Source organism: Gastrolobium bilobum, unplaced genomic scaffold (assembly GCF_033153095.1).
Source record: "Gastrolobium bilobum isolate Gb01-03AN ecotype WA unplaced genomic scaffold, APGP_CSIRO_Gbil_v1 utg8372, whole genome shotgun sequence".
Taxonomy (NCBI): Eukaryota; Viridiplantae; Streptophyta; class Magnoliopsida; order Fabales; family Fabaceae; genus Gastrolobium; species Gastrolobium bilobum.
In genome coordinates this window covers 230,442-242,822 of record NW_026897597.1, presented here as the reverse complement: position 1 = coordinate 242,822, position 12,381 = coordinate 230,442, and the positions used below count along the sequence as shown (strand labels likewise).

Below are 12,381 nucleotides of genomic sequence, written 5' to 3'. Positions count from 1 at the left end.
GTCAAATTTATGTGATATTTAATTTTTTTTATTTTAATACTCTCTTACCAAGGTTATTAATATATGGTGGCAAAAATGAGTCCCTAGGGACTCTCACACTAAATATTAACGTATATTTTGATTGAGATTGAAAAAATTTAACGGGAATGTGAAATTAAATTAAAAATACTATAAAAATCATAAAAATAAAATAAGATTTCCTTTTTATTTTTATTTTTTAAATAAGTTGACCTATCAACCCATTATAAAATTGACGAATTAATATTGTCAACCTATTTTTAAGAGCCGAGCCAACTCATTCCATCCCGTTTTTGATAAGTCCGGACCAGTCAAGGTGAGAGATAAGCCTATTTTCCGTCTCTAATTTTGAGTAACTAGAAAATCGGAGGCCAAGGGATACAATCCCCTTTCCAGTAGTATTAAACTTTTTTGGGTGCAAGAGCAGTATTAGATTAAACATGGCGTATAAATATTTAATACAATCAATAAGTATTTTAATATTACTGGGGGGAAATATCCTTCCCCTACAAAATTAATAACATAAATATAAAAGCCTTCACCAAGTCTACCATGACATTTACGTAGTTGCCTTTGTGGAAAGCTTGAAATGCATCTGAATAATATCACGACCTTGATTTAATTTGAGAAATCGATCCAAGACTAACACGACCAGCGTCTTATGCGGACCCCTTGAACCTGTTGGCTCGATGGTTCTTTGACATGGTCTTTTTCAACTAATGCCAAGTTCAATACTTGGTGAAAAATGAAAAAGAAAAAGAATCATACGAAAATTATTATATTTTTTCAAGTATAGCACTTGCACTGTATATCTATTTTATTTTTGTATTCTAAAACATGGCAATAATTTCATCATTAAATATTAATATTTAACTTTAAAATTTAATCAAAAGTGGTATAAGTGAAATAGGATGAACTTACGTGGGCTACGCCATTTCATTATTCATTTTACTATTGGTAATGCAATAGAGTGACGTTTTGATCGATTGGGTGCATGCCTCGCGTGCACGAATAAATGCCTTCTATCAGTTCTATGTATAAAGCTTTACTTCACCCAATTCCTAAAGATTGAAAAAAGATTAATGTCTATTTTGGTGCTAGAATTAGAAGATGTTGTTTGTGCTGAAAGTGAAAGAATACATTCCTATCAGAAAAAACAAAGAATACATGACATGCTCGGTACATTAAACGCAAATGCCTAAACTTTCCACTTTTTCCCATCATTTTACCCTCCATAATTTTGATATAAAAAGAAACACTAATTTCTTCATATTGCAAATTACGCTAGATGATTTAACTTCTTTTCTTTTTTTCTCTTTGATTTTTCACTCATCTCCTTGCATAGATGTGAACATACAATACCTACATACAGGATACAGCGATGTTTGTAAATGATAGAAACACAATTTATTATTATTAACCTGACTAACAAATAAAGTGTAATATAATAAATGAAGAATTGTACACGTACTATTTGTGTAGTAGTTCTGATGCGTTTAAATGATAAACAGACAATATAAGTTGTCACCCTACAAGACCACTTTTAATGTTGACCAAATCAATAGGTATTTTGTGACAAAAATTCAATTTCAAACTGTTTTTAAAATTAACAAAAGAAAAAATATGTGTCATTTTAAAAGATGTAAAATTATGTCATTATAAATGAGAAAAAGAAATAGATCATGAGTAGAAGAGAATGGACCCAAAAAATAAAAAATAAAAGTATGGATCTTATCTCTTTATAAAAGTAAAATAATATAAGATGTTATTTTAGAGGACAAATATTTTTTCCATTAACAAAATATTCAATATTTTAAAAGAAATTAAAGGATGGTTGAATTTTAACTAAAATTGATTGATTGAATTAGTTTATTATTATTTATTTAGGACATATTCATGGGCACACGATGAACATGAGGGTGGAGAGGAAGCAAATGCGAAATGACAATAACGGTGAAATAAGAGTAGAATCGTGGTGGTCCCACAGGGCATAGTTGCAGTTAGATTCATAATCCCTCTGCTTCTCTACCCTTTGAATCAATGTATAAAAGAGAAACAGCCGCATCAATAGACTATAGACATCACCACACACAACGCACACACACGAGGGAAAATCGCATCTCTCTTTGTTATTGCCTTTGGACATGAACGACACTCAATCTCTTGCTTCATTCCCAAACCTCGTTCTTTTGTAGAAAGTGAAAGCACCGTTCCTTTTTATATGACCGATTCTGAGAAGAAGAAAAAAAGAAAAGGTGAAAGCTTTTCTTAGCTTCAACAAAATGCGATCCCCTTCTTGTAAGATTCCCACTTCCTTTCTACCCTTCTTTTTTTGGCGCCCCTTTTCGTTGTTGTGATGCTTCTTCTGGCTTTTTAAGTCATTCTGTGAGTAAAGGTGGTCGCTTTTTGTTCTCTTGTTCCATTTTTTTCATCTGGGTCTGTTTCACCTTTCCCTTTGTCCCCGAACTTTTTCTGGGTACTCTCTCTTTCTCTATCTAATATGTCTTTACAATGTTTCTGCGCTTGTTTCAACTTATTCAGGGTATACCCTTTTTTAAGTTGCTGTCTTTCTCGCTATAAATTCAAATTCCTCATCCTTTTCAGATAAATTTTCAAATTAATTGCTTTTGTTCATTCAGTTCAATTTATCAGCTTCGTTGATGTTGCATCAGTTTGTAGGTTCGATTAACCTTTTTTCTTTCCCCCTTTATTTTCGAGGATGGGGTGCTTTTGTTCCAATTTGTAGCTTTCGGTTTATGAAATTGAATCCCTTCGGGTTCTTCCAATTTGTAGCGTTGTGTGGGGTTCATATATTTTTTTATTTTTTGAAACTGGGAATTTCTGCATGAAGATAAAATTAGCCAATTTTTTTAGCATTTTTTTTTTTTACCTTTTTCTCAATATGCTTCTCGATGTTGCTGATGCTTACTTGCTTTTTGTTTCTTTCCTTGCATTTGGATTTCATTTTCAGAAGGAGACTTACTTGACCAAGAGGTTTAGACCCAGAGAATAAAGAAATCCCTTAGGAGTTTTGTGAATTTTGGTATTGGGTGCATAAAGATGGGGGATCACTTTAGTTTGTTGGTTGATCGATTGATAACTGAATCCACATTAGAAGCTGCACTTGAAAGCAGAAATCGATCAATGCAGGCTGCATCCTCAGCAGTGAATGATACAGAGGTTGACCTCTCTTCGATGAAGATGGGTCTCGATCATATAAAATATCCGGGGAAACTGGTAGAATGCAGGATATGTCATGATGAGGATGAAGATTCCAATATGGAAACACCCTGCTCCTGTTGTGGTAGTTTGAAGGTTAGTTCTTTACTAGTATGCATATTCATAATCATATGTTACTTACGATATGTGAAAGTTATTAAGCTTTTTATTCTGTTTTATTTTTATTTGTTACGTGAATCCATGAAACATGCGTTTTAAAATTTTATGGAAAACAAAATCCATTGTGATGGACACATAAATGTTCTTGAAGAATTTCAAGTGTCTATTGCCAAATTTTACTGACATATTTTCTGTCACCTGGTTGATTATTTTTCACCATCGTAAACTTTTAGTCAGTTTCTAATTTATTTATATGGTTGCACTTGGAGAGATCAACATCAACATCAACATCAACAACACCTTTATCCTAAATTAATTGGGGTCGGTGGTAGATGAACCCACATGAAAGATACAAAACGGTTGCACTTGGAGAGATGAGGACAATTAATTATTTTGACACGTCAGTTACCAAATTACATAATAAAAAAGATATTCCTTCCACCCAAGATAACCAGATGATTTTGGTAAAATGCCAGGGAACAAAGATCTTTTATAAGAGTATGCCTGGCAAGGTGTATAAGACTTTTTCTCCATTTTTATCCTTGATAGCATAGTGGTTAAGATCTTACAAGGTGGGATCAATTGGAAACATGCTCATTTTGCACAAGATTTTAAAGATATGTGCGACTTATGCATTATAGAAGCTTCTATCACTATTTGTCTGACATTCTATCATTAGGTAGACGGTAGACACCTCAACAGTGTAAGAATTTTGGAAATACCAACCAGGCTGAGATTTATTTCTAACATGCCATACATCAGTCAAGGCTGCAAAGCCTGTGCAATTGCAATTTAGCATGTGGTGGTAGCATATTAGATGGATTGTGTACATGGGGCTGTTGTCTGCATGCTTCTGATGTTGTGCACAGCTTAAACATCATATGTGATGCAAGTAGTTGTCAATGGTCCTAGACTCCCAGCTTTCTATTCCTTATTTTTGGCTTTTATTGTTGCTAAATAAAATTGTTTATTAATCTCTTGATAGTTGTTTTATGCTGTATTTTCACAGGAAAAAAAGGTGCTGCATGTTTTATTTGGCTCTTTATTTTTGAGAAAGTTGCACATGTACTAACTACTGATCTTTACCAAACTCAACTAATGCTTAAACTTTGTACACTTTTATTAATTGATTTTTGCAGTACGCCCACCGAAGATGTATACAACGGTGGTGTAATGAGAAGGGTGACACCACCTGTGAGATATGCCACCAGGTAGCTTAAAATTGCTCCTATTCCTGGTTCTCATATCCTTTCTGCATACTAGTCCCACTGATAATTTATTTGAGGAAATTGTGGTATCTGGATTATTTGGGTTTGGGAAGTAATCATTATATTTGGCATATCATTTTTCACCTGAATTTGTTATAATTGATGATTTTCCGCTGTATTGTAAATTTTAGCAATTCAAGCCTGGTTATACAGCTCCTCCTCCACTATTTCAATTTGGACGTATTCCAATGAGTTTCAGGTAACTTCCTCGCAATATTCCTACCCCCCCACAGTAAGTTAATCTGTGAACCATGTTTTTTCATTTCTATTTTTCAAATGTGCTCCCATGCTGTTTTATGTCAGGGGAAATTGGGAGATTTCAAGAAGAGACTTGAATAGCACTCATTTGGTTAGCATGGTTTCGACCGACCAGAACCTTATCAATTCTAACTATGATCAATATTCAGCCTCTACTCCAGGAAGTTTGATATGCTGTCGTTTGGTTGCTGTCATTGTAATCTCTCTCTTTTCTTCCTGTGCATGTATGGCACTGTGCCTTTACATTTTCTGGTTATGACGTTTCCCAATCCTCATTGCTTCTCATGTGCAGTTCATGGTTCTGCTGATTTTAAGACATACTCTTCCCCTTGTAATTAGTGGAAATAAGGATTACTCTTTCCCACTCTTCTTGGTACGGTTTGCATAATTCAACATATAATTTTAGTAAGAGCAATCATCATTCTCTTCTCTTACTTACCAAGGTATATTCAATTTAATGGAGTTTTGATAGGTGTTATTATTTCGGTCTGCGGGAATTGTTCTTCCTATATACTTCATGGTTAGAGCAGTGACGTTCATCCAGCGGCATCGGAGACATCTTCGGGTGAGTTTCTACCATTTCCCATGATTCAATATATCTCAGCAATCATGTAATTACTTATAGTGAAGTCTCTTGGTTTTTTGCTTGGCCATTTGTAACTATTAGGAGCATCCCAATGCCTTGGTCAGTTTATCTGACGATGAAAACGAGGAAGCAGCTTTGCAGCCTCATATGATACGTGTTCTGTAAAACTATCGAAGCCACTTGAAGTAAATGAAGTGTGAAAAGCTCTTGGTTTGAGATGCTGCAATTTGTCTTGTGATTTATGATGCAAATTAGATGAAGAAAACTTTGAGAACCTTGAATTTGCTGAGGAATGAGGATAAAACTGGTCAGAAGACACTGAAATTCTGGTGTGCGACAGGTGTCATACCTCATGGGGCATTGTGCGCCACTTATATTACCAAGATCCTGTAATAGCTACTCCCTGGAAAGTCTTGGCACAAGCAAGTTGTACATTTGCATTACTATTTCTGCCTACAGATTGGAATTCTTCATATTCAGTACAATATCTTCGGCGTGCAGATAGAAATTTATCATTATAAATAGAGAAAATTACATGGGTAGATATCAAACTTGTATATATTGCAATGAAAAATAGGCACGTTTGTGGCATTTATTTCGCTACAGGATGCTGCTAGCTTCGTTTACTTTCTTTTGGGTTTCATGTTATTTGTATCACCAGCTCATTAATTAATGAAAAGCCATAGAAAATAGATTGTCACTAGTTGAGACACATGGTCCAGGGTCTGCATATGCCTGCTTCAGTCAGTCTCTTTCAACTCTCGAATAGCCCTACCATCATTGATGTAGACAATAGACGCTCGGTATTCTATTGATTTCCTTGATGATCTCACCATCTACTGGTCAGTATTGTTGCATTGAAGCCAAAATATTTAGCCATTGTCACCTTCGAAATCAAAGTTTGTCAACCTCGACTTTTGTATATGACCCCCTCGGCCAAAGAAATTATCACTTTGGGTGGTAGCTCAGTAATCTAATATGACAACTTCTATAATTCTAGTTGCATAAGGAGGAATTATGAAACTGTCAAGTATTGATTAAATTGGTTTAGGTGAACGCCCGAACCCATACAGCACTCAAAATTGTCACAATTGAACCAAAATTCAAATCACTCAGCCTTTATAGTTTCAGTGAATTTTTAAATAAAACCCTATATTTTAATATTTTCAATGGGCTTTATACATTTTTAAAAAACATTTACAGTCGCCTACAAACCTTAATGTGTTGTTTTTACAGGTTTCAAGTAATTAGATTTTATATGTAAAGATTTTATCAAAAATTAAATCAAACTACGTGATTTCATTCAAATGATAAACTACTATAGGCTCGTGATTTCATTCAAATTTTTGGTAAAAGGTGAACCAGGCATAATAATGTAAATCGTGTCTATAGCTTATAGTTACTATGTTAATAAAAAATAACCCAAAATTACAAAGCAAAAATGTTACATTCATGTGCTCCTTTCCCACAAATTCCCAGGCTATGTGAGTTCAACACCAAGAAGAAAGTAAAAGAAAGTAGCACAGATCAGTAATGATCTCCAAGAGCAAGAATTGTATTCTGTACATTCTATTAAGGAAGGATAGATTCAAAAAGAACCCTGGCAAGGCTCTTTGGAGTGAGACCATAAATTGGATGCCTACAAAATGTGCTATGCACCTCATAATGCCTTTTTGTGCATTTGTCAGCTATTCCTACTTCCACGTTCTCCTTGGCCTGAAACATTATGCAAACAAATAATTAAAATTAAAAAATAAAAAAGAATTTCAATAGCTCAAGAACATAATCTATCTCTCCTTATACCCCCTTTTCCATTCTTCATATCAGTTAATTTTGAAAGAGTTCATTACCCTACTAATTATCATATGTTCTTTAAAGAGTGTAGGTGGTGAAAATACTTCCGACTCTTTTGCTGTGAACGCCAGTAGCAAGCAAGTGCTCCAAAAGCGCAGCTAGCAACAGCAATTGCCAGTGCAGCTCCCACAGGCACAACAATTGCATTAGTAGATACTACTAAATCTTCAACAGCTCCATCAGTTCTGTCATTTCCAACAATACTCCTGTCCTTGGACAGAGAAACGAGCGTTTTTCCATAATAACTAGTCAAAAACTTAAAGACCTCATCCAGGTTCCATTCAATTTTGTTGTTCATCTGGTCATGGCCTAGGTAACAGGAAGGGCAAAGCTGCTTTGGCGGCCAAATTGTTTTTGGGAATTTCGGATCACCAGTATCTAGAGATGCTTCGTCTTTCATCAACCTTTCGTTCACCTTATTATGGGAACTCCACAACCAGAGGGCAAAGTCACGGGCTTTGTTGAAAGGACTAGAAACGCTGAAAATTGAATTCAAAATTAGTTAAGGGAAAAAAAGGATCTTGAATGATATTGACATTAGCAGTTCTCAATTCCTTTTACCTTGAACACATCTTGTAAAAATGTTGTCGGCATTCCTCACAGATGAAGAAGTTGTGAATAAAATCACATATTGCATTAAATGTAAACTGACTCTCTCCATCCTCAATTCTCACAGAGAGTGAATGCATAAGAACCCATAAACCACAGCTGGAAAAGTGCAGAGAGATCAGACAGGGTATAATGTTAAGATATATCATTGAGATGGTTTGCAGTCAATGCAGAACTAAGGTCACTTAGATGGGTGAAGCTCCAGCTATATGCATATTTCTTCGCACACATAAAAATAGAGTGGCAGAAGAGAGACACCAATTTAAATTTAAAATGAAAACAAAGGCAGTTAATGTGGGGAAGGAAGTTGAATATGTTGATTGGACATGGAACTAGAAAAAACATGGAAGGGAAAGTATTACCTAAAGCCTCTGGTATCATTTTTACTGCCTCGGCAAAACATCTGGAAAACAAAAGTCAAAATAAATCAAAACAATCAGGAACCTTCTCATTTTTGCTACTTTGGCTCACTGCTTTCTTTTACTTCTTCGGAGACCCTAGATGTACTTTCTTCTTCTTCTCTCTATGTGGTGACAATGATTAGATAATGAAAGCATGGCTCATAGAGCAAAATTTTCTTCTAAGACATAATTATGAAAGCATTGAGGACAAATCATAGGACAGAGACACAAAAAAGTATAAATATTATAAAGGTTTACTGACACAGGAGATTAAAAAATCCTTCTTTTCTAAAAAAAACACAGGTTTGTTTGCGAATACTTGATATAACTAATGATATGAGATCCTACTCTCAGTTACAATTCAACTATAATTAACATAATATGGTAACTTTTAAAAAGAGAATAGAGGCTATGAATAAATGATGGTTACTGACAATAGAAACCCTTTTGTTTCAGCGCATTTTTTTAATTTAAAAATGTTTAAAGAATTTTATAATAATTACATAAGGTTTTCCAGAAAAAAGTGAAAACCTAAAAAAATGCTGTTTTAATGCTTTTCTCAAAAGCTGAAAAAAGTAGCTTCTCAAAAAAAGCTCTGAAGAAAAGCTACATCAAAAAAGCGCTTTTGTTCTAAGCTTAAACAAACACAGCCTAGATCTTTCAAAGATTCATCTGACAACACTAGCCCACAAAAAATACATTCATAAAATATAAGTTTAAGGTGTTGTCCAAGTATAGATGTTACAAATACTTCATACAAAAGCCAAGCAGAAGTGTATTACATTACAGAAATGTCTAAAAGGTTAACCACAAGTTTGAGTTCCTACCCAGTACCCATGAGGCACATCTTTTCCACAAATCTGTAAGTTCCTAATTGAACTCTTATCATCTTCCTGCTTATTAGTAGACCAAAAATCTGTTGGGTACAAGTCATCAAAACTCACAAGTAATTCTGCAGTACCCTTCCGGCATCTGTAAAAAATGATCCAGAACACCAAAAAATTGTGACACTAAATTCTGGACAGCGAAGAAAGGATCAGTAAAAGGTTCCTCTTACCTTCTAGAAGGATGATGAGCTGCCAAAAGCTGAAGAAACTTTATAAGTGAAGCTCGAGTTCCTGGTTTTATCATCTGCCAAGCAGAAAGTATTAGCTCTATCATCCAAAAGAATGAGCACAAAACAAAAGACCAATCAGGGAGAAATGCTAGTCTACCTTGTGCTCTAAGATGATGTCAAAAGCGGTAGAAGTTGCCTCTTCAACATCAAAGATAGCTCTTGCAATCTTTCCAAGTCATGCATATCATGTATGTCAATATTTTCAAAAATAAAACAAAAGCAACCAAATACGTAGGCATGTGCAAAAGGGGACCTGTCCAGGGTCTGATGCATTGGATGAAATATGCTCATTTTGAAACTTCTGATCATCCAAGCCATATGAACTGTGGCATTATGAACATTAGAAGTTACACACAATAAAATAAGATCAAGCTAAATTTGCATCAGATTTAAGCAACATATACAATGACAATTTCTATGTTCCACCAGACACAACTGATATGCTTCCTCATAGTTCTAGACTGTTGCGCTCAGTACTTTGATTTTTCCATACTGCTTAGTTTCTAGTGCATTATAAGTCCAAATGCTGATTCTAAATTCAAATACATCACTGGCTCAAATAAAATATTCACCTAGAATACCATAACTGCATTAACAATGAATGTATGAATACCTCATACCTGCCTATTTGCTTGTTGATCCAATTAAGCAACCGATCAGCTGTGTGTGCTTCATCAATCACACGTATATCACTTTTCCCTTGTTTAGGTTCCCAACCACCACCAATAAATTTAGGAGGAGGACCCCAAAAGAGCATAGGATAATGACCAACATTAAAATTATCACAGAGCTTAGTATTTATCTGTGCTGCCAAAAAAGTGAACAGAAAGGTACCAATCACCAAGGCATGTTTTGTATAAACATAAAACCGTCTTTTAAAGAAAGTAACAAAAGATGCATGTACCTTCGATGCACAATCTACCCTTGTCATTAATATGATTCCTGGATGCACTGCATCGGGTCCATTAAATAACCTTGCGACCTTTTCGTAGTGAGGCTGTGTTATAAATTCAGTGAGATAATAACAGTGAGTTGAAATGTTAATTGAAAAAATTCCAAAAAATTAATTATACTTTTTACCAAATAATACCTTGTAATTTCTGCAAGCAGGGCACCTGACAGAGAAATAAAGGACACAAGGGAAATGAGATTTTCTTACACTCATATTCCATTCTTATAAATCTACCTATATGCAGAAAAGAATTTGTAAAATATTTATTATCAAGGAATGAAAAAGCTTAGTCCAATTTGATTGTAGAAAAAGCATCTTAACTAAGACAAGAAATTTCAGAAGTCAAAGTAAAATAATATGCTCCTCAAGCATACCTATGGATATATTCCTTTTTATTTTATTTTTTTGGGAAGAGAGCAGAGGAGAAATATTGATGTCAAACACACACACATACACACACACACACACAAAAACTGGTTGGGGTTTGACCATAAAAGAGAGAGTTAATTTTCCTTTGAATGAATCCTAGAATTAAAAACTATTTAGTCCATGTCAAATTGATCAAGTAAGAAAGGAGTATTAAAATTTGAGGCAGTTTTTCGAGCTTCCCTTTTTTGTCATAGGCTGAACTTTGTAACTATTTAATGTTAATTGGCAGCGGTAAAATGACTCACAAATCAAGGCTAGCTTCACAGAGGTGTAAAAGAAGAGGACATGAAGTGAACGGAATAAAAAAGACCATTTTCAAGCAAAGTCCTAATCTATCACACTAAAACCACTTCCAATTAAACCCTAACCAACGAGGGTGAAATGAGAGCAATCCTTGTATGCAGCATTATCCTTGCATATTTATAAAGAGACTTTTTTCCGTATTTGAACCGGCTAGAGACTTGGGGTAAGGGCAATCTTTGTTCGTGACCTTACCCTTGTATATTTGAAAATAGATTATTCACCGTACTTTTCAATCACAATGGAAACAACTTTACCACTCTCTAAGCTGGCCCCTTTAAAAGGAAAAACTTTACCGGTGTTCTATCAAACTACATTTTCCATTTATTTTTACCCTACACCGCTTATAGCATCAATTGCATAAACCAACCATTACCTCTCCTTAATGTTTTTCTAAGCTCCAATTACCTTTAACTGGATTAGTAGTAACAATAGAAAAAGCAAACTCAACAGACAAATCAACCAGAATTTCCCAAAGCATTGTAATGCTTTATATTATGAATTCATCTCTCCTCACTATTATACTGCAGATCCAATTCGCTAATCAAAAGGGTATTTCACCTTGAATCAAATTTAACAAAATAAATAAATAAAACTCCTACAATCAAAGTAAAATCCATAAAAAAACTGAACTTTTCAATACCGGGGAGAGGATTCAATGAATTCAAAGACTAAATAGAAACACGGGAATATGATAACTTGATAGAAATCATTGTGACTAACCAATGGGCAAAGAATTCAACAATAGCGAAAGTAGCAGGGGTATCCTTAAGAACAGCATCGAAATTCGTGGCATTCAGCTCAACTGCATAATCGGGATGATCAACACCAGTTTTACCATTATCGTTGACCTCTCGCAGGATCGAACGACGTGACCCGAAGGAAGAAGTCGAAGTGGCAGAGCAGCACACAGAAAGTATGCACAGAAACAGAAACAAATATAAAAATATCCCAGACATGGAAAACGGACCAGATCACAAAGGAGAGGGGGTGTGACAACTAGGGTTTTGGTGATTATCGGCAAAAATTGAATAAAGGTTAGATTTTTGAAGAGAGGAGTGGATCTGTTACTGTTCTTCTTCTTCTTCTTTTTCTCGCAACAGTTTTTGTTGTGACTGGTTTTATGGGGTTATGGTATTGGATTTGATGTGATGAAAATGGGGTTGTTTTGTGTTGTGAATGGAAACTTACAAACAGAAAAGGGTGAGAATTACGTTTGCATAATGCTTTGGAGATGGTGGAACAAGGAC

At 34.8% G+C, this 12,381-nt stretch overlaps 2 protein-coding genes across 7 annotated transcripts; one reads left to right on the top strand and one right to left on the bottom strand.

The window, feature by feature from the left end:
- Positions 1–2,090: 2,090 nt before the first annotated feature.
- On the top strand, positions 2,091–6,146 carry LOC133308429 (uncharacterized). Of its 4 annotated transcripts, none has more exons than XM_061509047.1 (8): positions 2,091–2,273; positions 2,990–3,333; positions 4,497–4,568; positions 4,757–4,824; positions 4,929–5,079; positions 5,176–5,256; positions 5,356–5,448; positions 5,551–6,146. In XM_061509047.1, exons 2-8 carry the CDS (start codon positions 3,079–3,081, stop codon positions 5,632–5,634), a joined length of 804 nt encoding a protein of 267 aa, XP_061365031.1. In that variant the 5' UTR covers positions 2,091–2,273; positions 2,990–3,078; the 3' UTR covers positions 5,635–6,146. The 4 variants fall into 4 exon arrangements, with proteins under 4 accessions (XP_061365031.1, XP_061365032.1, XP_061365029.1 ...); XM_061509048.1 differs by having other exon boundaries at positions 2,091–2,316; positions 2,993–3,333; XM_061509045.1 differs by having other exon boundaries at positions 2,091–2,316.
- Positions 6,147–6,829: 683 nt separating this feature from the next.
- Positions 6,830–12,381, bottom strand: LOC133308428 (sulfhydryl oxidase 2). Of its 3 annotated transcripts, none has more exons than XM_061509043.1 (12): positions 11,855–12,381; positions 10,541–10,565; positions 10,355–10,447; positions 10,071–10,252; positions 9,704–9,773; positions 9,548–9,616; positions 9,391–9,464; positions 9,161–9,305; positions 8,295–8,335; positions 7,885–8,031; positions 7,320–7,802; positions 6,830–7,185 (listed from the first exon to the last, which is right to left on the bottom strand). In XM_061509043.1, the coding sequence occupies exons 1-11, from the start codon at positions 12,088–12,090 to the stop codon at positions 7,331–7,333; spliced, it is 1,554 nt and encodes a 517-aa protein (XP_061365027.1). In that variant the 5' UTR covers positions 12,091–12,381; the 3' UTR covers positions 6,830–7,185; positions 7,320–7,330. The 3 variants fall into 3 exon arrangements, with proteins under 3 accessions (XP_061365027.1, XP_061365028.1, XP_061365026.1); XM_061509044.1 differs by having other exon boundaries at positions 7,368–7,802; XM_061509042.1 differs by having other exon boundaries at positions 10,071–10,447.